Here is a 26,363-nt window from a genome sequence, read left to right on the forward strand (position 1 = left end):
TAAAAATCGGGGAGCATCCCGGAGCTGCGGCGAGGTGACGGGGGGCTGCGGGGGGCTGCGGCCTTGCTGGGGAGGGAGGTAAAGGCGACGCAGTTCCTGTCTCTTTAAATCCACCCTGAGCCAGGAGCCGGGGAGATGAGGCAGAGCAGAAAGCCCAGGATCATTAATAAGCAGGATTTATCCCCGTAGGGAGCCGGGAAGGAGGGGGGAAGGCCGTGGGGAGAGCGGGGCGAGCCAAGGCCCTCTGTCCCCCCCTCCCCTCCTCCGACCCTCACCCCGGCATCCAACCTCCCTCCGAACATCCTCCGGCCAAGATGCGGGATCCGCTGGGCGAGGCGAGCGGGTCCCCCCGGGAGTGAGGTTTGCTGGGGGCGGAGGAGGAGGAGGAAGAGGAGGAGGAGGAGGGGTGTGTGTGTGTGTGTGTGTGTGTGTGTCTGGGGAGGGGAGGTGAGGGGCGGCGGTGGGGGGCGGGGGGGAGAGAGGATAACGGAGGCGATGGCGCGTTTTTAGGGCCAGGGGTGCGTTGCGCCTTTGCGAGGGCCGGAGCGGGAGAAGCTGAGGGAGCGGAGGGCGGCGGAGGCACCGCATTGCTGCTGAGCCGCCCGTCCTCCCGCCCGCCGCCGCCGCCGCCGCCGCCGCGCCCGGCCCCGCCATGCCGCCGCGCCCGCCGCTCCCCCCGGCCCTGCGCCGGAGCCAGCCCGGGCGGCCGGGCAGCCCCAGCTCGGGGGCGCAGCGGGGGCTCTGAGGCGGCCTCCTCCCCCCGCCGGGCTGCGGAGCGCTGCTTCGCTCTCATTTTTTTTTTTTTTTTTTTTTTTTTTCCCCTTTTCTTGGCATTTGGCCTCTTTCCCCCCCCCCCCCCCCCCCCCCCCCCCCCACCCCCGTTCCCTGCCTTGGATGGTTTTTAGGTGGAGTCGTTTGCACCAAAACCCAATAGCTGCTGCTGTTCTTGCTGCTATTTTTTTTTTTTTTTTTTTTTTTTTTTTTAATGATACTGTTTCCACAGCAGGGGAAGAGAGAACTGATCCTCAACATACTCCCAGAGAATGAATAATCACAAGAAACTGGCTTAAGCAGCTCCCTGGATCTGGTGCATGATACGATTGAGTTCGATTTGATTTGATTTTTGAAATTTTTTTTTTTTTTTTTTTTCCCCAAGTCATCGCTCGCATTTTATTTTCTGCGTTTCTTCTTCTTCTTCTTCTTCTTTTTTTTTTTTTTTTCACCTTTTGGGGGATTTGCAAACCGAATTACATGCATGTCCAGTGGGGGAAGGTTTAATTTTGACGATGGAGGGTCGTACTGTGGAGGCTGGGAGGACGGAAAGGCTCATGGCCACGGAATCTGTACCGGCCCGAAGGGTCAAGGTGAATATTCGGGCTCCTGGAGTCACGGCTTTGAGGTGCTGGGGGTCTACACTTGGCCCAGCGGCAACACTTACCAGGGCACCTGGGCGCAGGGCAAGCGCCATGGCATTGGCATGGAGAGCAAGGGGAAGTGGGTGTACAAAGGAGAGTGGACCCATGGATTTAAGGGACGGTACGGGGTCCGAGAATGCACTGGAAACGGGGCCAAGTATGAAGGCACCTGGAGCAATGGATTACAGGATGGCTACGGGACAGAGACCTACTCGGATGGAGGTAAGTGCTGCATTGATACCTTCCCGGCTGGGGTGGGCGGTGGTATGGGGGGTACAAACCTCTGAACCCTGGTTTTGGGCTGGGGTCTGTGAGTTTGCAACCTGCTGGCTTGGAGCAAGGGATGCTCGTGCCCCGCAGGAGATGAAGAACCAGCCCGGTGTGGCATCAGCCCAGCTCTTTGCCACAGGTAGCCCCATATGTTCAGCGGGTCTCTGAGCACCGGGTCCTCCCCCCCCCCCCCCCTCCCCCCCCCGTTACTGTCCTCGACCAGGCTTTTTGGGGAGGGGAGCCAGCTGCGCTGGTAGGGGGGACGCCCAGCTCTCGCCCAGGGGGGTGGCAGGACGGGGTGGGCCAAGCCCTCGGCAGACGACCCAAGTTGCACATGGGATTCGCAGTTCAGACTGCACCACTGGAACCTGTAGGATTGGCATCGAAGCAACCCGGGGCAGAGGGGAGGCGAGTGTGCTGGGGAGGAGGGGAGCCAGGGCAGATGGGTGCAGCTCTGGCGCTGCAAATGCTCCCAGCGAGGGGCTGGGGTCTTTGCCCGCCCTGCAGCCCCTCCAAACGCAGCCCCGCGCTTAATAATACCAGGGAAAAGACTTTAATTCAGACAAGAGTCTTACATTCCTAGTTTACGGCTTAATGCTTAGCGTAGGGGCTCAGAGGGATCACCAAAGCTATTCTCTGCCGTCAACACGGCTTAACGAGATGTGGAGGGGAAACTGGGATTAAATAAAAAACAAGAAAACCCAATTGGAGCCATCAAAAAAAAAAAAGAAATTGCTGGCCTAACAAGCTTTAAGGCCGAACTAGAAGAAACAGCTGGTGCTGTGCTGTAAGTGGCTGTATCATCCTCCCTCATGTTTTGTGGCTACTTCCATCTCAGTTGCCACCATAATACAAGCCAGGCCTACCTGCCGGCAGCCGGGGGCATTCGGCAGCGCTGCCCCAGTGTTTTGCTGGCAAATATGTCCATCTAAAGCAGGTTCTATTTTTTTGGGGGGGGGGTGGGTGTGTTTTGGTTTGTTTTTTTTGTTATTGTTTTTTTTTTTTTAAGAGGTTATCGTTTTCCAGGACTGCTACGTTAAGGAAATTGCAGCGTTGATGAGCTCCATCACAGCCTTCCTGAAAGGTGCTGCAAGACCTTACTCTAGAAAACCCAGTTTGCTGCTTTGTGATTATACAGGGAGGCAAGATTAAACGTTACCTGCAGCTGCTCTTTTATGCTCTTGAAGGGAGAGGTGGAACGATCTCTTGATTTTTAATGATCATTTTATGCTGGTGGCTTTTTCCTAAAGGAAAATATAGCTGCAACCTTTTGTTTCAGCTGCCTGGAATAATGCTGGGGTCTGAGCTGGAATCTGCCGAGTGTGTGTTTGCAAGCCATCGATAAATCCCAGCAGTCTTTCAGTTGAGAATAAACCTTGGTCAGAGAATAATCACGGTCTCCCATGTTCAAAGTGGTCAGGAGGGGATGTGTGTGTGTGTGGGGGGGGTGTTTTCTGCGTGTTCCCAACGTGGATGCCATCGCCCTGCTCCCCTCCTGGCACTCAGCCCCTGCTGGGGAGCTTTGCAGGAAGGCAGGCAGAAGTCTTGACAAACTACAGGTCTCCGAGGGCTGGGTGTTGCAGGGCTGGCCCTGTCCCCGGGCACGCATGTGCCCCCACCCCGGCACGCTTCCCTGTCCACTGCAGCGCAGCAGCTCTTTGGGAAATCTGGGGAGCATCTCCCAGTCGGGGTGGCTGGTTTTCACCGTTTCTGAGAACCTACCAGAAGGAAAGAGCTTTCTCTTCCATCTTGTCTGGCCAGCCTGGCCGCTCAGGGTTTGAGGGCTGAAAAGCTGTATCGCGTGCTTGGCATTTTAGGAGGAGGTGAGAGGATGAGGAGGAGGCAAGGGCAGGGTTTGGAGCACAACGGTCCCCCCCCCAAGGGACTCTGCAAACTGTCCTAGGAGGAGGGGACGGCCATGGTGGGGGAATGCAGAGTGATGGTACCTGTAGCCAAGCCCATCCCGCTGCCGGGAGCAGGGACAGGCCACGCACACCCCGACCAGGCTCCCCCACACCAGTTTTCCCCCCCTCCCATTTCGGTTGGGCAGTCACCACGGAGTGACTGAACCCACCTGAAATTGTGCTTTCACCAACTGGGTTGCAGGTACCCAAAGGCCGCGGCCCTTTCCCAGTTTACCCGTCTCCATTTTGGGTGAAAACCACCAAAGTTGGGCGTCTCCAGCCTTTTGGACTCCGAACCTTAATGAACTTTGTGCGTTTGGATACAAGGAGCTGGTGTGTGCAGGAGCTCTGCTGGAAGGGTGGCTGCGTAGCTATGGCACAGGGGAGGCAACTGTTGGGAAGGATGTTTCTCATTAATCTATTCAAGTTATTACCTTCATCAAACTGAAGTATCCTAGAATCCTCGCCCCAGCATCTGTCACTTGCCACCCACAGATAAATATTCATCCCTTGCATATTTTTTTTTCTTTTTTAGCACATCAACCAAAGCTAGGGGATGGGTCCCTAAATGCGCAGCGAGGCTCAGGAAGCGAGATGCCCCAGAATTCATGGGTTTCACTCCCGATTTTACCATTTCCTTGCACAACAGCGGGGAAGGGCAAATCTCGACGTTCCACCAACCGCTGCCAGCGCTGTCTGGGGGAGCGATATTTTGCTGGGACTGATGAGCCCGTGTTGATGCGCTGGGCGTAGACGTAGGGTCCACGGCGCCACCAAGCCCCCTGGCTCTGCTCACCACCCCGGGGGTACCGTCCCCTCCTCCCCACGCCGGGTGCTCACGCCCGCCACGCGCACACGCATGCACGCTTCTCCCACATGCAGCTTGCAGATCTCACACCTCCCACGCGGACACACTCATCGCCATGCACACACGCCTCTCCTCCCCACGCCGAGACGCCGCTTCGCCCCTCCGCTCGCATACCCACACGCACGTGGCCTGCCCCCAGCCCGGCGCCAGCGCTCCCTGACCCCTGCGCACGCCGGGTGGATGCAAACTGTGCGCCCCGAGCCGTGCGGATACGTGTCCATCCACGCAAACCGATTGCACGGAGCCCAGAGAAGCATCTACAGCCTCGCTGTTCCCCTAGAAGCCCAAACTTTGCCAAATCTCCCTGGCGTTGCTGCACGCCTGGCCCACGGGTCCTGCACCTGCGGCACGCGCGTGCACTCACTCGGACACCCCCCCCCCCCCCCCCCGACCACGATACTGCTGACATGTCCTTATCTTTCTGCCAAAAATCCCTGCTACCTCCTGCCTCCATCCCGAAGCACCCTGATATTACATAAACCAGGCTGCTGGGGATTGCTACGGTCGGGTGCTGGAGTTGCACCACTCGTTTGCTGGGCCTGATTCAGCCCAGCTCCAGAGCCAGGAGCAGGATCGCTCCCTTGATTCAGGCAAAAGGAGCTGCATCCACCTGGATCAGCACCGGCGTGAGCCGAGGCCGCTGCCGTCGTGGTAGAACCTCTCTGGAGCAGAGGGTTGGAGATCTCCTCTCGTTGGAGACCTCCCGAGCAGGTCTGGACATCAGGAGGCATCTCAGCAGATTCCTGCCTTTCTGTAACTCCTCGGATGCTTTGGAAATACTCCGTGATTTTACCCTGGGGACAGTTTGGGTGGTGACTGCAGGCTTGCCACGGACACCCTAGGGCTGTGCCTTGGGTTTGGGGTTTGCTGCTGAAACCGTGGTTGTGGAGGTGGATGAGATGGGGTGGATGAAGGAAGCCCCAAATCTGCTTTTGCCCCTTCCGTCCTTGCCAAAGCTGTTTTTCTCTTCCCTTCACCTCTCCCCAGCTGAACATTTGGGATCTGAGGCCGGACAATGGCTTGGGGAGGGGATCAGCCCCTCTCCCCAGTCCCCGCTGCCTGGCCAGCCCTTGGGGAATGGCTCGCAGTGGTTCCCTGGGCTGGAGGTGTCCACAGTGCCTTGGGGCCGTGCCAGGTCCCTCCTGCTGTCACCCCCTTGCCCCATCCTGGGTGCCCACGTGCTCCACACAGACTCGTTTCTCAGGAGGGCTACCCCAAAACGGACGGGTGGTCGCATCGCGGTGTTCATCTTGTGTAATCCTCCGTGCCCACTCACCTAAATGAATCATCCCTTTGATAGGTGAGTGAAATATAATTAGTGTTTTCATTGTTAGCACCGTGTGAGTAGGCAAGTGGGTTTTTCTTGGCCCGGGCTGGGAAATTTTTGTGCTTTGCGAGCAATGGCGAGAGGGAAGCGGCGTGGTGGGAGCTGCTGGTGTGGGCTCACTCACAGCCTGTCCTGCCTGGGCAGGAGCCTCGGCAGCTCCGTGCCCCACTTTCCCCACCTCTGTGGTGGCACCGGTGGCACCTCCAGCCGCTCTCTTAGCAGGTGCACCAGGAGCTGCCAACCAACCGGCTTTGAAAGGGTCGAGGAGATGAAAAACGTGAAATATTTTGCAAAAGCAGACCCCTCGCCAGCCTAAAGGGTCGCTCCAGGGGGAAGGACTGGGGATGCTGGGGAGGGGGGGACCTGCCTGCCCTGGAAGGGGCTGCAGCCCCCTCGCCTGAGCTGAGAAGTGGTTTTGGATGAACCACCGCCGGCCAGTGCCGCTGAGGGCAGCGGCGTCGCCGAGGGCTGCCTCGTGCCTCTCTCCACACCGGGGTTTTTCATGGGTTCCTCTACAGCTGCAGGGAACCAGCTAGCGAGGGCAAATTTCCGTGCGATCTATTCATAGCACGGATGTCAGAATTACCTTAAAAGTATCAGCTCTCGTCTTATTTTGCTGCCGGGAAGGAATTGTTGATGCACTTTAAATAGTGGGCGGAAACAAGCAAATGCAAGTGCGCCCTGATCCTCGATCCTCCCGGTTCCTGCAGGATCCAGACACGGCTGTAGCTGGTCCCAACGACCCCCTAAGAACCTGACAATTAAAGAAAAAAGCTGTGAACTTTGTTTATGAAGCATTTCTCTGTTTAGATTCGGTACAGAAGATGCTTGCAGTGCGACAGTGGTTATAGGAGAGCAATGACTGAAACATCAGGACCCAACGGATGTAGAAAAATGAATCAAAATACTAAATGAAGATTCTGACCAGCATCATTAAAAATAAATGATATGAACTCATGGTAATTACTTATCTCCCTGGAACATGCTGCTTAGTTTCAGGTACAGCTCAGGACAGAGGAAGAAGGATTGTGACCCCGGGGAAAAGTGCAAGAGACAGAAATTGCCAGACAGGCTTAGACCCTCGCTCCATCTTCTCGAGTATTTTACCCAGCGCGTGATGCTCCAGGGGACGGTGTAGGGCCCCAACCTTGGGGCGATCTGACCCCCTAACACACCTCTCCCTGACCCATACTAGAGGGTGACCCAAGACCTGAAGCACAGTTTTAATACCCTTTCACTGGGGATGCTGGGGTGCGTTTCTCATGGCTTTTAATGCAAATCTCAGGATATTTGCATGTGATTTGATATCCCATGGGGCTCCTCGTGGTTGGGTGACATCTGCTCCTGTAGCTGAACGTTTTTTTTTTTTTCGTTGAAGCTCCAGCTTGTGGAATCATGTGATTTTGCAAGATTTTCAGCTTCATTTTTGAAGCGAGGTTTCCATCCAGACTATTGCAGAAAAGTCATTCTTACAGGCTCGGAAACCAGCAGACAAGAGCTAAAAATGCCTTCTGTTAAAAAATGCCGTGATTTTAAAATGAACCTGATTAATTTTGAATGCTTTGAGCCAGGTAATGCTGATATAGATGGATGATCTGAACGTAGGCGTGATTTGAAGATACAGAAGCCAGGCAAGGAGGGGTTGGTGATGGTCTTATAGGGGGCAACACTGTGGTTTAGCATCTGCCTTGTGAGGTTGGGCAGGTTGTGCCTGTTTGGGGTCTGGCTCTGGCATTGATGGAAATCCTGACCAAGAAAGGATTTTTTTTTGCAGGAGTTTGCAATAGTTACAGGAGACTCTTGATGCTAGTTTGCCCCTGCAATAAGCTGTTTAATTTACAATTAAAGTATTTGTCAACAAAAAGGGGGAGCGTGGAGAAAAAAAAACGAGACTTGAATGGCAAGTGTTTATATTTTGGGGTTTGATATTGGCTTTTCAAAGACAGATTCTGGCCTTTGAATCAAAAATCCTTAAAAATGGCAATGGATGCATGAGCACTCCCTTAGAACAGCCACTCCATTCCCAAAATTATTCCCTGAAGAGGTTCCACTTACTCTTTGCATACAGCAGAGCATCATGAATTTTCATGAATGAGTGAACAGCCAGAGCGAGGTCCCTAAGTCTGCAGATATTTGCACCAAGGTGGTCACCATAAAGATACGATTTCCCACTCAGGGCATCACTTTGGGTCTGCGAGATGTTTCCCTGGCCTGAATAAGGGACTGATCATTCGTTTCACAGGGAAGAAATAAACGCTGCTCTCGCCTCGTCCCATCCTGTGCCATCCCTGCTGCTGCTGCAGCTTCGTATCCCAAATCCACGGTGAGCTCAGCCTCATCCCATGCAGCTCAGCATCTCCCACACCTCGCGAGGGATGCGCCCCACTCCCCCCTACCCCAAAACCCAGCGCCGTTTGTGAGCGCTGCAGAGCGAGCCCTTACTCTCATGAGCTCTGCTGAGAAATGGGGTGAGATCAGAGAGTTTGTGATGAGGATTAGAGCGCCGGAGGATTAACGGGCTAAGCATTAGCCCGATTTCACTCTGCTTTGTGAGAGGAGCACATTAGCCGTAATAAAGGTGCTGAGCCACACGTTAATGTGTTTCGCACCCCTTGTGCTAAACCTCGTCCCGGTTTTGGCCCCAGGCGGGGGCTGAACCTGCAGGGATTCAGCTGCCCTGGGCAAAACTATGGGCCCTGTTTCGCCAGGGGATGGTGCTCCCTTGACTTTCCCTGGCTCCGGTGAGCCCAGCGCTTCCCACCCCCAGAAATTTCTTTCTTTGGTTCTTTCCTTTTGAAAAACTGCACTTCCCCTGACTCCAGGACCTGGCGCTTTAGGAAAAATCGGGACTGGCTGGAGACGCATTACGAGCCCCATCAGAATTAGCGGTGCTGAGATTTGGTTGTCGTTACAACGGTTTGAAGCATTTCTCCGAATGCTGGCTGGAAAAGGCAATTACTCAATTACTAACGAACGCCAACAGGCTCGGGGGAGCAGGAGGTACAGGAGCGATGAGAGAGAAGAGGGAGGGGATGCTCAGGATGGACTTGCGCAGGATTTTCCTGCACGCAGTGGCGAGCAAATTGAGCTTTTCCCCCCCCCTCGGAAGCCATTGTCAGGAGAGCCCAAACCGAGTCGTGGTTCTGGGGGGATGGTGCTCTCCCAGATGTGATCCGAGCTGAATTGCTGTATGTGATTTTTCTGGAGTGGCTTCTGCTTAATATTATGAGGACAGATATTGATCACTGGCCAGTCCCTGTGGAAAATGGCTTAATTCCTGCAGCTGGGGTTATCTTCAGCAGTAGGACATCAGCTTCGGGGCTTTGCCCCGGGCCCTGCCCTGCCGTAGGTTTGCTGAAGGCCGTGCAAAGCCGCTTCGTGCCCGCGGCACAAGGAGGCACGCCCCTCGTTTTGTTGGAGGAGCTCTTCCTCCATCTCGCTCCGTGCCTCGGTTTCCCATCTCTGAAGTGCAAATATCAGCAGTCTTTGTGATACCATGACGCACATCAGTGTTTGCCGGCGAGGGACGTAGCTTCATTCTGCTGCTCTCCCGATTGCAAAGCATCTTTGGGGCAGGCACGGCGGCGATGAGAATGTAAAGGACTCCCCATGTTTTGGGTGGAGCTCGTATCCCCAGGATGAGCCTTCTCCCCACGTGTGACCCTGCCTTTCAGATGATTTTTCCCTATGGAGAACGGCTGAGCAACCTCTGTTCTGTGGTATTTCAGCCAGAGTTACTGTATGTTGTTATTTGCAGAGGAGGAGGCAGATTTCCCTGGCTGTGGCGTGAGGCTGTGTAAATCCGTCTCCTCTCTCCAGCCCCCACCTCTTGCTCCTGCAGAGGTGCTCAGCGAGGCGCTGGCTCTGCCGGGGCCAGCCCTGCGCCCATCTCTGCCTGCTTGCAGAGTGATCTCCTACGGTATATCATCCAAACCCAACCACCCCACTGTTTTGTTTCCTTAGAGGGAAGGTCCCTGCCGTTTAGCTTTAAAAAGTGCGAGCTAACCATGCTCAGATGAGCTGCAGACTCGGGATGATGTATTATTTGTTGAGCCCCAGCAACAGACCTAATGCTACCCAGCACCCAGGCAGTAGCAAAGCAGCCGGTGACAGCCCTGCTCTAGTCCTCTCCTTCTTCCCTCTCCTCTCTGCTCTGCCTTTCTCCCTTCTCCTTTCCCTCTTCCCCTTCTCTCCTCCATGGATGCCTAGACCTCACTGTGCCCATCGTGTATGCATGTATCCAGCCTCTCATTAGGCAATATGACTAACATCCATCACGTGTTCGTGCCTGCAGATTGTATTTGCATACTCAGAAATCCATACTTTCTTTCTTCCCCTGTGTAAGCAGTTACCAGAGCATATTTTTGGCAAATTAGCAGCCCCAGCAGAAGCCTCTGACTGTGTTTTTAGCCTGACTTGCTGGTGGTCGGAGGCACGGAGAGCCTTGGCAGGGCTGCGGGGAGGTAATTTGCCGCCGATTGCACACATGCACCATCACCGATTCCCAGCTTTCACAGTGGGCAGTGCAGGGGGCAAGTCCTAGCCCTCCGTATCAGGCCTGTGTGGGATTTAGGTGAGCGTTTGGGGGGTGACTGCTGCTCTCCAGCCGGCAGCTGGGGACAGGGCAGGGGATGCAAGTCACCGAGCGCAACGCCTTGTCCTGCTGCCAGGAGTGGTAGTGCAGGAAGGACGGCTCGGGGGATGTCTTGGCGGCAAACGTGCACCCATGTGCATGCTCGAGAGGGCACATACATGCAGGCAGCGTGTTTGGGGGGCACGTTTTTACCAGCAAGGTCTCCTAGTTGCTGGACATCAGCCGGGGTGGCCAACGAGGATGTCCCCATCATCACACCGTCAGGGCTGAGGCTGAATCTGCATCCTCCAGTCCTCTCTTTTCTCTCACACATCCTCTGTTTGGGATAGATGCTTCTGAGGTGCCCAACATGATTTGTGCATGAATCCTCCCTGGGCCTTTGATATCGAATAGCTGGAAAGTGATGTCTGTAAAACTTGCTCCTTCTGTTGTAATTCAAGAGACTGGCCTAATTATTGCCACTGGACGTCTTTAATTCATACGCTGCAGAGTTCGGAGATAAGAGGGGGAGACAGAGCAGACCAGGAAGGATCCTTTGCAAGATAAACTAGCAATTTGCGAGGCCTAATTACTTCAGCTTGGTTTGGAAAAGTGGATGGGCACTTCGGGCAACTCGGACCTCCTTCCCAAATTTCGCTGAGTGGCGAAAGCGAGCTGGGAGGTTTGGATCACTGCCGCGGCCGAGCGCAGTCGCCGTAACAGGTGGATCTGGCTGTGCTTCAAGGATGGGACAGAGGCTACAGAGAAACCTGCCCTTTGAAGCCTGCTGCTCCCATGTTCTGTGAAAGCCTGGGCAGCTGCGCCCGTGTCGCTGATTATTTTAGCTAACCTGGAAATACCTTGTATTGACCCGTGACGTTGGGTTATCTGTGGGGGTTTTTTTAACTCAGTGTTAGTGATGGGTAAGGAATATTTTTCTAAGCATTTGACTTTTTCCAAGGTCACGTTGTGATAATAACAACGTATGTGTCCACGGGCCTCAAAATGCTTTACAACATCCTAAATAACGGCTTGAATTTCTCCGTACGAGAAACTGAAGCGGAGCAAGGCGGGGCAGGTCTGTGCAGACCTCCCTGTGTGCTTTACCCTGTGTGCCTGCCAAGGGCTTCGTCCTGCAGGACACGGAACCAGCTGTCTCGGTTCGGGAAAAGCCCGTGAGCAGCCTTCGGTCCATAAAGCTTGCGCTTAATGGTGTTCCTGGACTGGAGCCAGAGGGCTCAGCAGCCTGCAAAATGCCAAATCCTTGGGTTCGGGGAGATGGAGGAAAGAAATGCAGCCATTCCAACCCAAAAATCCTGACTTCTGTCTTCTTCCAACACCATGGTGAAGAGCAACCGGGTTTATATCCAAGTGCGTGATCCCACCTTGGGCCAAGGAAACCCCCACGTGCGTTGCTGGGCTGTGAGCACCCTTGGGGCTTCCCCCCAGTATCGTTCAAAATCCACCTATTGCTCCGGCGTGCCCTAAGGGAACTCCTGGTGCCGTGTATTTGTCTGAAAGCTGGACTCCCCTGGGCATCCTTGTTGGTCTTTGCCATCTCGCCGTAAGCAGGAGAGGACTGTGGGCGCCAGGCAGCCCCTCAGCTCGGGGCAGCTTTCCACCCTCTGGCATTTCTCACCTTCCCCTGCTGACTGCAATGCTGTAGGCCACCTGTGTCTGGGCCAGAAAGCCCATTTTCTAGATGTTTCAGGTCTTCTTTCCCTCTCCATCGCTCTCTTATGTGCAAAAGGCACGTGGTATGGAGCCAAATGCCGTCAATGAAGTGACTCTTCTTCTTGACCAAGGTTTCAGCCCGGTGTGCGGCGTGTGGGGAGAGCAAGCCATGAGCTGGTTGCCTCTTCCCAGCCGTGGTGAAGACCTCATCTGCAAGAGCGAGCGGCTCCCTCCGTGGTCCTGGGGCCTGCAAGCACCCACGCGAGCCCCACCACAGCAGCTGTACCCTGGGGAGATGAGCTGGAGATGGAGCTGGGTCTCCTCCTTCCCTGCTCCCCAGGAAAATCCCCAAAAACCCTTTGGCAAAGCCAAGGAGATGAACGGAAACCCGTCAGTCTTCCTGGTGTCTGCAATGCCTCAGATCCTCCTGGAGCACTTCACAAGTAGGAGCTAATTAGTCTGCCCGACACCCGGCTGAATTGCTGGAGTGCCGCTGCGTTGTCCCTGTTTCCAGCACCGTGTCACCGCCAGCTTTGCACAGGGTCCCGCTCACCTCCACGTTCCTGCAAGGTGCGAACCAGGGCGACCCCTGATTTCGGGGATTTTGGCATTATGAGGACAACAGGAGCGTCCCTGCAGACTCTCTGCTCCCTTCCCAGAATGAATTTTAGCTTCCTGAGCCAAATGCTGAGAAAGCGCTGAATAACTGCAACAAATTAGATTACTTTTTTGGTGCTTGTCGTTTCTCAAAACATATGATCTTCTGCTGGAGCATCAGGAACGATGCTTTGGAAGCCAGTGCTTTCTGCACTGCTTTCCCGCTTTCTGCTTTCAGCCTGGCTGGCTCCGGCCAAGGATGGGGCTCCGCACGGTCCTCAAGGCAATGGCAATTCCTGCAGGAATTTTAAAAGCCATTTGGAAACCACCCAGCTTTGCTCCAAGGGGAGCGAGCCAAAAAAAACCCCACCCTGGGCTTAAGAACACAAGTGAAAGTGGCCAACAACCACCTTGCCCATTTTCTTCTCTCCGTCCTCCCATCCCATCCCAGCTTTCCTCATCTTTCTCGCCAGCCCGTTCCCTTTCTCAGTCTCCATCTGCTGTTTCCGAAAGAGGAATATTCTCGCCAATCCATCTCTCAGGATGACTTCAGTTATTTTCTCCCAGCCTCAGGTTATGCCCTTTCCTTATCTCTGCTCCGTACATGTGCACGTGTGTGGCCACATCCCCACCCTTCTTGGCATCACCTTTATCTTGGCCAAATCCTGCTGGAGCGATTATACCAGGAGTCAAGAAATCTCCCCCAGAGTGAGAGCACAACATGCTTATGACTTTGCTGTAAAATTCCCATTCCCAGGGCAGAATCAGTCCCTCTTTTCAGCAGGATCGTGGTGGTGGCCGAGGTTTCTTGGCTTGGGTGTCCAGTGCTCTCCTATCATGCATCTGCTCTTGTCCACGGCTTCCACCCAGCCCTAGCCCTGGCTGCACAGCTCGGCTGCCTGCACGATGCTGCCCTGACCGCGTAATGGATGCTGCGTTTTTCCCGATGCAATCACTCCATTAATCTCATGCAATTAATGCTTCGGGAAGCATTTTGCAAATATTGATAGTAAGGAAAGAGCTACAACGCAGAAATGGCTCCTGCTTCGGTTATATTACCATGGTAAGTCACAAATTACCTAGCTCGGGAGGGTTTTCTTTCCGTGTCCCAGACTTTCTCGGCTGCTCTTCGTCCTATTTGCCCGGTGCAAAAGGATCGCATAGAAGTGGAATGGATATTTGTGGCATCTCGCAGGCATTTGTAAGAGTGACCTGCATGGCTGCAGGGAAGAGGTTGACACGTTTTCCTCCCCAGCTATTCTCCTCCATCGCGGTGGCTTTGTCTCTTTTCCACCGAGGTCCTTGGCTCGGGCAACGCAATAAGCGTGTGGTCAGGATTGCAGCAGCGTTGGCTTGCTCCCCGCTTCCCAGCGGAGGCGTGTTCCCCTCTTGCACACAGTTGAAGAGGGCATCTGCTCTTCTGCCCTGACCCTGGGAGGTGCTCAGCTCTCTGCAGCTGCGCTGGAGTCCTTGAGGATCTCCGTTCAGCACCTCAGCAGAGCAGCCTGGGGGCCTTTTGCGTCAGACCTGCTCGTCCTGTTACACCCAGCCCCATCCTGAAGTCCCCACGGCACGGGCTGCGCATTGCACGCTCCCTTTCCAGCTCCCTGAATCCAAGAAAACTCCCTAACACCTCAGTGTTATCCAGCAGGGATCCTTTATCGCGGCGCCGGGCAGCACGGGGGGTGGCTCCTTCCATCCCTGCGCGCCCAAGCGTCGGGATTCTTGCCTGATATTTACAGCTTTCATGTTTATTCATTACATTTCTAAGAAAAGGCTGGGTTATTCTAATTATTTCCAGGAATTCATGAACATAAGTTCCTCCCATAGTCCTGCCTCAGTCCGCCCAAGTTACGCCCCCATCGGGGGTCCTTGGTGGTCGTTGGGGATGAAGGTCTGAGTCTTCCTCAGGGTTGAACTTTTGAACTTGTCCTGTGGCTCATGCCCTGCACCATCCTGGGGCTTTTCCAGTTCACAGAACCAGCTCTTGCTCGCTGCCCTCCCTGTCTCTCCTGCTCAATCCTGTGTGTTCCTTGAGCCCCACAGCCTGACTGGAGGATCCCACCTGGTGACCTTCGCTTGCCGGATTCTGCTGCATTCTTATCTTCAAAGCGTGTGTTAGGCAGCAATGGAGAGATGCATAAGGGTTGGTACAAATCAGCCTTCCTCCTTATCTCTAAGGGCTGGTCAGCAGTTCTTTTCTAAAATCTAGTTTTCTAAAATCTAGTTTTCTAAAGGCTAGTTAGCCATTCTTTATTACATCCCTAGCTCTGAAACAGCTAGAGCCGGTCCATCCTGGCACGTAAAGCGGAAAATCATAAAATCCTTTTTCCTCTGCAGGGAGGAAGAGTCTCCTGGCTCCTGGTGAGATTAAACTTTGTGTGTGTATCTGCAAATGTTAGGGGGCAGAGGTTAAGCTGAGCAGTGCAAGGGGAGGAGGTGACAGTGCTTAGCAATGCAGATCAGATGGCTCTGAGACCTTCCAGTACTCGTGGCCAAATCCTGGGATATTTAGGGGTTTAAAACGTAATGAAGTCAGACGAAGGAAGGAGCGCTCTTTGGGTGAGGAAGGATGGATGAACTCAGCTCCTTGGAAGGAAGCTCTTTGATCTACTGGAGGCCGTGAAGGTGGCCAGGTGTCTTGGTGGCCACCAAGGGGAGGTGACCGTGCCCTCCTAGGCAATCCCCAGAGGCAACCCACGCTGCTGCCTCCAGCAGGGAAGCCATCAGGAGAGAAACAACACCCATGAAAGCAGACTCGAGGTTTGGGGTTTAGTCTCTGCTGGGAGTCGCTCCCTGACGCTGGGAGGGGAGAAGCAGGGTGAGCTGGGTGAGCTCCTCAAGTCCTTGCGTCCTCCGCCTAGAAAAATCAGCCTTGCCAAGGAGATGCAGAGATTGTTCCTGGCAGCCGTGCAATTCTAGGAGTAGGTTTTAAGGCCACGCCAAGATGACAGCTTCCCGGGCACCTCTGCCTTGCCGGAGACACGCACAGGCGCTCGCTGCAGCTGTAACCTGCTGTGACCGATTTGCCGCCTCTGCTCCGGCTGAGGCGCGCTGTCACGCCTGCTCCGAGAGCGCTTTGTTCTGCTCTTTGCCGCTGCCTCTGGTTTTCAGCAAAGGGCCGCGCTTGCTTGACGGTGCTTCGGTTTAATCTGCTTGGGGTTGGGTTGGTTTTGGTTTGTTTTTTTTTTCCAGCTGCAGATTTGCTAGGAGACGGGGAGGTCAAGGGACCAGGGAATGAGTCAAGGGATTCAGCCAAGGGAAAGGGAGTCCAGGACTTGGGCAGGGCAGGCTCTGATGGATCTCATGCAGGACTTTTTTCTCCCTGCCCCCTTGCCCACACTGCCATCTTTCCCCGAAACCCATTGAATCCATCCCTAGGGGATAACAGGAGGCTGAACACGGAGCGAGGACACCCCAAGCCATCTTGGAAATCCCTCTCACCCAGCTGCTGCCCATCAGCCCCAGTAGGTTGTCCTGCCAGGACGCTCTGGGAAGGAGCCAGAACAAGGAGCAAGATGGTGCCAGGGGGTGGACGGGTGGCTTGGTGGGCTCTCCCCTGCCACAGGCACCATTCCGTTGTGCCACTGGGCACGGCGAGGGGAGCCGTGGGTGCACAGCGTCGGTTGTTGCCTGTTCTTGGAGACCCCAAAGTGGGCTGCAGCGGGGCAAGCCAGGCTCACGGCCCAAACCCAACCACAGGACAGGTCTGATGTCTCCTCTGAGCTATTTGCCAGCCATCTTGGTGGTTGTCCCCCATTCTTCTCCCCACTGGCGCTGCCACCACCTCCTCTCCCTGCCCCGCCGGTGCCTGCCGTAATCTCGGCGCTCTGCCTCCCTCCCTGCTGCTAATCCTCTAAACCCTCGGTAAAGCCTGCCCGCCTGACCCTGCCTCTACGTGTCCCTTCTCCAAGGCAGTCTTCGGGGGGTCCCCCAGCTTGGGGCTGGCATTTTTTGGGGGTGCACAAGGCTGTCACCCAGATCATGTAGCACCTCTAGGGGTTGCTTGCGTTGGAGCGCCAGGAAGGATGCCCGAGCCCTGGGGTATTTGTGCAAAGCGCTGGCAGCTGTTAGATAAGACAGCTGACCCAATACACCCCAAAATGTGCCCAGGTGCTGGTTTCACGCTCTCGGGAAGCAGTTTCCGTGCTCAGTGCGAGCTGCTTCAGCCCGTCCCCATCTCCAGGGCTGCCACTGAGCCCCAGGAACTGGGCGGTGGAAACCCCCAAGGGATTCCTGGGGGTAGGATCGGGAGGAGGAGTGAAACAGAGCAAAAGGATGCGTGGCTGTAGGGTTGGCATCGCTCCTTGCAGCGTGAGCGGGGTTTATCTGGGCTGGGGCTGGCCAGCACGGCCCATTTTAATAATCCTTTCCGCTGGGCTGTTGGAAAATGTTGAGAGGGAAAGCGCCGCAGCGAGACGGGTAGGTCTCAGGGAATTTTTGCAGCCGAAAGGTGGACCCGGCAGGTTGCTCATGTCTACGAATCACGGCCTGGTTGCTAAGGGCGAAGAGCATCTTGTGCAGAGCGGGGCTGGAAAGTCTCTGTCAGCCTGAGCCGGCGGTAACCATCCGGGCTGTCTTCACCGGGGCCGTTTCGTTTGATTCTCGCAGGGTTCAGTGTTTCAGCAAGTCTATTTTAAGCCTCCCTTTGGCGTGCGGGAGCGGGGCTGGCACAAAGGGAGGCCCCGATGCTGCAAGGTGCTGCCTGCGCCCCTCCCAGTGTGCAGCCCTGCTCTTTGCATCGCTGACCTGGGACGGGAGGCAGCAGGGGCAGCCCGGGACTGGGACCAACCGCAGCATCCCAGCAGCACCAGTGCCAGGCAAGGAGCCGTCCTCAGGCTCATCAGTCCGCCCCGTGAGGGCTTAGGCGGGTGGTGAATCACTGCATCTCGAGCTAGTCCAGAAAAGATTAAGCCGACCTAAGAATAAAAACAAGCCCTGCAGTTCAACCGGCTGGGATAAAACGCAGAAGCGTGCCAATCACCGAGCTGCAGGAGGGGAAGGGATTACAAACCCCGGGCAGATTACCGCCGCGCGTTTCGGTGCACGGGTCAGGCGTTACGCTCCGGTTGTGCTTCCCGGGCTGGATGGGTTTCTTGTGCCTCCGTTCCCAGTGCTGTGGCGAGGTCCTGTATGTGTTTTGTCCCACTAACGACCAGTGAGGCAACTCCAGTAAGTGCCCACACCAATGCAGGAGTTCAAACAGGGGCACAGACGAGAATAACCAAATGGATCTCTCCCCCGTGAGGCCTTTATTTCTATAGAGCCGCTCCCTTCCGCTACGCGCCGGATGAAAGGCGCTGTGTACATAAATAAATGCCTTGTGATATACCATCCGCTTTGATGGCTGCCAGCAGCACGGACGGGATCCGAGTCTGCTCCCGGATAACGATTCCCCTACCCCGTCACCCTCCTCCCTTCCCTTTCAAATTAGGGGTTGTTCAAAGGGGCAGTTCCTCGAAGCATCGCTCCCCGCGCACGGGTGCCTTGGCCGGTTTCTGATATTTCCGTGCCACAGCTGGAGTGCATGCCTGCAATCCAACCAAGGGGTTATTTTTTCCTCCCATGACGTGACGTTACAATCCTTGTCACCGAGATGGGACTGGGATCCAGCGCTGCGTTTTGCTGTTCCCGCTAACGAAGGGCTCGCGAAGGAGCCCGATGCTCTTAACGGTCCACAGGATGCCGTGCCCTGAAACCCCTCTTTGCTTTTGTCTCCTCTTCCCAGGGACGTACCAGGGCCAGTGGGTCGGAGGGATGCGCCAGGGTTACGGCGTCCGGCAGAGCGTTCCCTACGGCATGGCTGCGGTTATCAGGTCACCCCTGAGGACGTCCATCAACTCCCTGCGCAGCGAGCACACCAACGGCACGGCGCTGCACCCCGACTCCTCGCCGGCGGTGGCCAGCAGCCCCGCCGTCTCCCGGGGTGGCTTCGTCCTCATGGCCCACAGCGACGCCGAGATCCTCAAGAGCAAGAAGAAGGGCATCTTCCGGCGGTCGCTGCTGAGCGGGCTCAAGCTCCGTAAGTCCGAGTCCAAGAGCTCCTTGGCCAGCCAGCGGAGCAAGCAGAGCTCTTTCCGGAGCGAAGCCGGGATGAGCACGGTCAGCTCCACCGCCAGCGACATCAACTCCACCATCAGCCTGGGCGAGGGCGAAGCCGAGCTCTCCGTCATCGAAGACGACATCGACGCCACCACCACCGAGATCTACGTCGGCGAGTGGAAGAACGACAAGCGGTCGGGCTTCGGGGTGAGCCAGCGCTCGGATGGACTGAAGTACGAGGGAGAATGGGCCAACAACAAGCGCCACGGCTATGGCTGCATGACCTTCCCCGACGGCACCAAGGAGGAGGGCAAGTACAAGCAGAACATCCTGGTCAGCGGCAAGAGGAAGAACCTCATCCCGCTGCGGGCCAGCAAGATCCGCGAGAAGGTGGATCGGGCCGTGGAGGCGGCCGAGCGGGCGGCCACCATCGCCAAGCAGAAAGCGGAGATCGCGGCGTCCAGGTAAGGTGGTCCCCGTCCCGACGTGGCACCTCGGCGGGGGTCCCCGATGGCTGCGGTTTGGTGGGAAGAGTGGGGTGAGACTTCTGTGTGGTAGCAGGTGCTCGAGGGGGTGGTTGTTTCAGGGAAGCTGCTGGAGTCAGGCAAGCGCTGCGGTGGGTGTCAGCCGTTGGTGCTATCTGGACCCCAACGCAGGAGTGGGCAGCATCCTGGAAAGCCAAGCCACTGGGCTTGCCCAAGCCTCATGGGTGGTGTTCAAAATGGGGTGGATCCGAGCTGAATTGGCCCTCTGCTAACTCCGAGGGGGCTGTGGGTGCACGGCCTTCCCGAAACCAGCCAGCGAGGCCATGCAGGGTCACCCAGAGTGGAGCATTCGCTGCAGCCTGGGCGGGGGGTGTGGTTGCACCGTGGTGGGACTACGCTTGTGGGTCATGGTGTGGGGCTCACGGGCTGATAGCTGTCACTTAGGAGGTACTGGGTTATCTACCCTGTTTCTCTCTAGCTTCTTTGAGGAGCAGGATGATACCCTTAGCAGAAGAGGTCCTGAGATGCTGTTTGCCCGTATCCTCTGTCTGACTTATAGCCAAGAGGAACCATCCCAGGGTTGGCCTGTGCTGGGAGGATTCCCAGCTATTTCTGTTCCCAAAAGAGGTTTTGAGTGGAAAAGCAGTCGAATCGCTGGCTGCAGCTGATGCTCGGGGAGGGTTTGCCCTGCCTGAGGCTTTCCTAGAAAGCAGCAGATCTGGGTACCCAAATAATCCCTACAAGCCTCAAGAAGCCCCCACTCCCCGAGCTGGCTGTGGCCATCATGGAACTGCTCAGTGATGTAGAGCAGGGACCTGGTCAGGCTGAAAACCAGCAGGAGGGAGCAGGGGGAAAGGGGTCATGTCTAATTTAGGTTGAAATAGGGTCCAGCTCCCAGCTCAAAGCCAGGCCCAACTCAAACCTCCTTGTAGCTGGCTCCCAAAATGTGCCTGGAGCTTCATGGCTTGCAGCGAGCCCCCAGACAAGAGGTGAGCTGAGGAGGAAAGGCTCCTCTGCTGAATTTGGGGCTCTTCGTATCACTTTTTAGGGTTGGTTTAATAGAGCATGGTCATTCCTTTCTGGTTTCTGAGCAAGCGCCACAGATAGCGGCCAGGCTGGGGGAAAAGGGCTGGGGTTAGGAGAAAAACCCAGGTACCTCCTCAGTCGCCTGTGCTGGATTAATTGCTGGGTCTGGATCATTTGTATGCAGAGTCACACTTGAAATCTTTATCAGCACGTCTGCCGATGACTTACCTGCAATGTGAATGAGACTCCCAGGCCTGCTTTGGGAGCATATTTGGGCTTGATGATGTTTTTGAGCTGATGTTGTACCAAGTTGTTGTCAAAGCTCGGGGGAAAAAAAAAAAATTAAAAAAAATCCCGCTGGATTGCCAGGTAGGAAACAGACTGCAGAGCGGCGGAAAGACCAGATCTTTCCCTGTGATCTGGGGATGTGAATGCCTCGATACAAAGGCCTCAGTCTTGGAAATGTGGAGCTCTAGTCTGGGTCTGAGAACATGAGCATCCTCTGTCCCCCTGTTATAATGGTCCTGGGAAGCCATGAGAGTGGGAGTTGGAAGAGATATGACCCCCTCACGTTGGAAATGCTTAATGAGCTCTTGGCATATAATGTTCCACCTTCTAATTATGAGAGAGGAGAAGGAAAAAAATCAAATCAGATGGGAATGCCAGGGCATGAATACCTTCCTCCCCTGTACTGGCTGGAGTAACGCGGTCCCGAGCTCTGCTGGAGAGCAGCAGCAGTGCCGGGAGGAGGATGCAGCCCGTGGCCATGCGTGTGCATGGAGGAGGAGAAAAGCTGTGGGATTTGGGGACCACCCTGAGGACCCCTTTAATCATCAGGGAAGGTGCAAATGAATAGGAGTGCGTGGCTTCGAGGTTACTCCATCAGAGACCGAACCTGGTCCCGCCAGAAAATGCTCCGGGAGCAGCCTGACATCTCCATCCTACAGCTCAGCTTCCTCCATTTGTGCTCGGTCTTGACTAGGCTGTTCTGGACAAGACACACGGGGAAGAAAGCAAGCGCCGGGAACGAGGGGCTTATGGCACAGCCATTGCCTCCGGTGCACGAGGGCTCTGGGGCGTTGAAAAGCCCGTTATCGATCGGCTGCACAGCCCGTCTCTCACCGCCTCAGCCGGGGGCAGGCAGGCTCCGACGTGCCGCGCGCTGCGCATTAGCGCCGGGTTACCAACCGCCAGCGACAACCGTCCCGGCAGTGTTTGCTGCCCGTGTTAATGGTTTATGTGGAGATGCCAAAACCCCTCAACGAAGAGCCAAACTGTTCGGCTGCGGCTGGGCGGGAGCGCCGGATTTAGGCTTTGCTGGAGACGCGGGGCGGGTGGGATTAGGCGGGCGGAGAGGCTCAGCGCCGAGGTCTTGGAGGGTGTCTTGGGTTTGTAATTCGGCTGTGCGCAGGAGAGGCCCCAGGACCTCTTCATGCAAGCAGGGAGAGCTGCTTTGTCTGAAACCCGTGACCCTTCAGCTCGAGCTTTTCCCCTTTGCGAGGGTTTTTTGCCGAGACAGCCTCCCCAGCGTGCAGAACCGGAGGAGAGCAAGGTTTTGCAAACTTAGAACCGCCTAGAAAGGCTTTCATACAGCCCGGTTAGTTTTAAAGCTTCTGAATAAATAAACACTCCCCTGCAGTGCCCACACCAAATTGCAGCGTCCAAACGGAAAGAAACGCACGAAATAGGCGGTGGGTGCCTTGGCAGAGGAATCCTGATGCTCATTTCGGTGGCTTTGGGGCTCGGGGGTGCAATATCCCCCATCTAATACCAACGTGAGCTCTGGCTTACCAGCACGTGGGGATTTTATAACAGCACTGGGGTGGGGGGGTGTGTGTGTGTGTGTGTGTGTATTCTCTTCTGTCTAATAATACGGCTGAGTTCACTCTGCAGCCTTTCCCTTGGTGGGGGAAAATATGTGCCCACCCACGTATTTCATTAAATTTGTAAGAATTCAGTATTTTTGAAAACTCTACCGCTCTGTCAGATTTGGTTGGAATTGGCCAACACGTTCAAAAGTTATTAGTGTGGGAGTGATGGCATATAGATATATAAACAGCACAATCACATAAGTAAGCCCCATTTCCTGAGGAAAGTAGGCTAAAAACATAGTGTACTGAAGACAAGTAAATTGGATTCTTAAAGTTGTTTTAGTCTGAACAGAGTACAATGTTATCAGTGACACGGAAAAGTAAGCTCATTTAAGGAATACTTTTTAGATTCAGTAGATCATTCTCCTAAATTTTCTTTGATGCAATTAAAATGAATAACACTTTCTTTCCTCTTATACCTCCTGCTCGCTGAAGTAGTTTGGTTAGAGTCAGTGGGCGAGCAGGGCTACGAATCAGGTCGGAAAAACGGCTGTTGGTATCAACTATCGGTTTTCCGAGGTAGCCAGGGAGCGAGCCCTTTTTCAGCCTGTTTAAAATGAAGGTGCTGAGTGTCCTCTTTGTGCTGTGGGGAGCTTCGTTCCCCTCTTGTGTCAGCCAAGAGCCATCACTCTTTCTGCTGCTACCCCAGAAGGATGAAGGATGCCCCGGAGACACCGGCTCCCGTCTCGTTAGTGATAACGTTCATACCTGAGGCAAATTGTCCATGAGCGCTGGTGTGTCATGGTCAACTGAAATATAATAGCCAGGCAAGAGACCTGGGCCAGAAAGCTCTTCCTCACCCCTTGGCTTTCGGCACAGCCGCTGGCCATGGAGGATAGATGCACGTGGAGCATCACGGGGAGCTCAGGACCAACTCCAGCTCTCAGCGAGGGTTGGTGGTAGCTTTAATGCCAGGCAGACAGACCCCAGTTCTCTCCAGAGTTTCCTTCTGCTACCACAATTCAAGGTTTTGTAATTAGTGGCTGGACTACTTATGAGAGGAGAGGCCATCACCGGTGCGAGGGATACGAGTCCCAGAGACGGGCGGCGTTTGGCCAGCACTCGGCTCCTCTCCAGCGCAAGCTTCGTGGGGCCCCCTTGTTCAGCACCTTAAATAACAGCTCCTCGGAGCAGCCGATCCCTAGCACCCCGGAGGGGATGCTGTTCTCAGGTTAGTCCTAAGTAATGCACTTCCAGGCTTAATTATACCCAAGCCATTCACCAGCGATGAGAAAAATATAATTAAGCTCAGTAGTCTCAGGAGGAGTCGGGCTACGAATTAGCACAGTGTCATTCCACTTCAGAGGGGGAAACTGGAGGAAAAAAATAAGGAAAAAAAGGAAGGAAATAACAACAACCTGGCAGCGGGGACGGGTAAAGGAAGATGTTTGGACTCCGCACGGATGCTCCTCCAGGATGCTGCAGTGAGGGCGAAGCATCCGTCCGCGTTTGACGTACAACGGGGAGCAGGAAAGCAAGAAAAGCCCCGGAGAGCTGACCAGCAAAGTGCAAAAGGTTGCTTGAACCAAACAGGTATTTTCTTCAGAAAAAATGGAAACGCAGCCCAGGCAAAAACCCCGCAGAAAAGAATAGATTCTGCAGTTCTGATCCCAAACATTTGAAGTTGCGGTAATGTCACTACCGGCAGTACGCCGAGCCATGATAATGCTGCTTAATGCTCGCTCAGGCCTGTGCCTGCAGCTTTGCAATTGTACTGAGCTGCGTTTGATTTAAGGTTTCTGCTGCCTTTTCTGACGCCGGGGGGAGGTGGCTGCGGGGCTCCTGCATTAGTCTCGCCCTAATCCCCGCCTCGTGCTGCCGGCGGGGCTTTCGCTGCGGATGGAGAGCAGGGAGGAGGAGGAGGAGGAGGAGGAGGGATGTGGGTTAAGGGGAACGCTGTGGCCCCCAAAGGGTTGTGTGTGCGTCCCCTTCCTCGGGTCGGGATGAGCGGGCAGCGGATTGAAGCCAAAACGGGGTCACAGCTGAACTGGCCGCGGGGATGGGGCTGAGCGAATGCATCAGGGATCAGCCCACGCGTGTCGGGGCCTCCCGCCGCCTCGTCCAGCCCCAATTTGGGCACCTCTGGGTCCGGGGAGGGTGCACCTACTTATGGCCCCTTGGAGAAGCGCTGCCTCTTTCCCCGCTGAGGCCATGCAAGGCAGCTGGAGGTTGGGGCTGTGCAGGAGTCCCCTCTGCCCATTAGGGGGGGGACTGGTGGGGGTTCGCTGACGGCATCACCTGGTACCCGCTGGGTCTGGTGCGGGGAGAGCGTGCACCCTCCATCCCAGCCTTTCCATCCTTTCCATGAGGGGAGCAAAGAGACAGGGTGGAAAACACAGAGGGGAGGGATGGAGGTGACTCAAAGGCTGAGATCAGCTTGGGGCAGGGGGTCATCCTCTTTACGGCAGCATTTTCTTTTTCCTCCCTGCCCTCTTTCCCCTCAAACAGCCCCTGCGCAACGCAGCGAGGAGCAAAGCCCGGGGGCTGGCAGCCTCCAACAGGCTTTACCATGGACGGGGAGCTGAGCTGCGCTGCGGCAGGACTTTCCCTCCTGCCAGCTCCTTCCCTCTGCCCCCTCCCTCCCTCCCCTCCTCCTGCCCGGGCACAAGCTCCTGCGTGTTGACAGGGGTCAGGCGATACCGCAGTGGCAGAGATTAGGATCGGCTTTTATTCCTCCCGTTCGTGTGTCACTGTCAGCCGGGATGACACGGGTACCTCTGACTCACAGCCAGCACCATTTCCACCTCTAGTCCAGGACACTCCGGGAGGAGCAGGTCCCCGGATGGCAGCCCAGAGCATCGCATCCTTGCCGGCTCTGGCGGGATCTGCCGTCTGCACCGTGACTGTTTAAGTCCTCTTCCAATTTAATAACTTCCTGCTCAGACAGGACTTACAGCCTTAAGCCCTTTTGCGGCCGTGTCAAAAGTCAGCGCTCGCTGGCACGCTCGCGCAGGGCCAGCTCGGCGTGTCCCCAACTGCCACCGGGCTGCGGTGGTGGAAGGGCGCATCCGTGCCCGGTCATGAACGGGCTGGAAAATTAAGTGCCTTTCATAGGAATGGTGCTTTACAAAGTCATCCAACTGGAAAAAAAAAAAACCTCAGCAGGGTCTTCTTTAGCTTCTAGGAGAGCAGCTCAGCGTGGGTTTCACCAGCCCCTCTCCGTTCATTGCTCTCCCAACCTTCCACCGCAACTGCCGGTCCCGTCTCAGCAGCTCCCACTGCCTTCCCTCTCCGCTGAGCCAAATATGAGCTAAAACACCCCAGTTCCGTGGCCTAGGTGCACCATCGATGTACCATCGTTTCCAACATTGCAAGGTCATGATGAAATAACATGGGCAGAGCGGAGATGTTGGATTTGCCGTGCTCCCAGCCGGCTCTGTCCTCCTCCCCACGCTCCTTGGAGAAGATCTCCGAAATCCGTGCGGTCCTGGCAGACACGGTTTGTGTCACGGCCGTCCCACAGCTGAAGGGGACGGTTTTGCCGTAGAGTGAAGCAGGAGAGGGGTCTTGGGATGTGGGAGGAAGCCAAACCCCCAGCGGCAGAGCCGGGATGGGAGAGCTTTGCCGGTGCCGGAGCGCGATGTGCCGGTGCCTGCTCCGCGGTCGCTTTTGCAGCGGGACCAGATGGAAACGGGCAGGGATGGCACCGGCTGGCAGCGAGGCAGGAAGGATGGGAGGGTGATTCACGCCTGGCAGCCGCCACTTCCACGGGAAGGGGCTGCCCCGGAGAGCTGGGCAGGAGGTGGGGAGCAGCGCGGGGGGCTGAAGAGGAGCCTGCCTCCTCCTCCTCCTCCTCTCTGGCGTCACACAGCAGCCCGTTGCAGCCCAGATCATCTGCCTGGTTTCTAATCCAAGCCTTTTACCAGCTCAGTGCATGGGCTGAGCGGCCGGCACTGCTGTCCTGCTGGGGCTGGCCCCGCTGCAGACCCAGCCCTGCTCGGGAGATGATTTCAGCCCCCCCCGCCTGAGCTGTGTTAGATCCCCCCAACTAACACAGCAACCTCCTGCCTGCCCTGACCGCCTGCCAGCCCCCGGGCTTTGCTCCTCGCTGCGTTGCGCAGGGGCTGTTTGAGGGGAAAGAGGGCAGGGAGGAAAAAGAAAATGCTGCCGTAAAGAGGATGACCCCCTGCCCCAAGCTGATCTCAGCCTTTGAGTCACCTCCATCCCTCCCCTCTGTGTTTTCCACCCTGTCTCTTTGCTCCCCTCATGGAAAGGATGGAAAGGCTGGGATGGAGGGTGCACGCTCTCCCCGCACCAGACCCAGCGGGTGCCGTCAGCGAACCCCCTTCAGTCCCCCCCTAATGGGCAGGG

The 26,363-nt window shown here is 55.7% G+C and overlaps 1 protein-coding gene across 1 annotated transcript in view; it reads left to right on the plus strand.

Annotated features, from left to right (window-relative positions):
* The first annotated feature begins 1,255 nt into the window (after positions 1–1,255).
* Positions 1,256–26,363, plus strand: part of JPH3 (junctophilin 3) — a 57,908-nt gene continuing 32,800 nt past the window's right edge. The window contains exons 1-2 of the mRNA XM_086469257.1: positions 1,256–1,637; positions 18,357–19,134. Of these exons, the coding sequence (XP_086325383.1) occupies positions 1,256–1,637; positions 18,357–19,134 (1,160 nt within the window). The remainder of the gene's footprint in view (positions 1,638–18,356; positions 19,135–26,363) is intronic.

This window comes from Leptosomus discolor, chromosome 8 (assembly GCF_034619465.1).
Source record: "Leptosomus discolor isolate bLepDis1 chromosome 8, bLepDis1.hap2, whole genome shotgun sequence".
Lineage (NCBI taxonomy): Eukaryota > Metazoa > Chordata > Aves > Leptosomiformes > Leptosomidae > Leptosomus > Leptosomus discolor.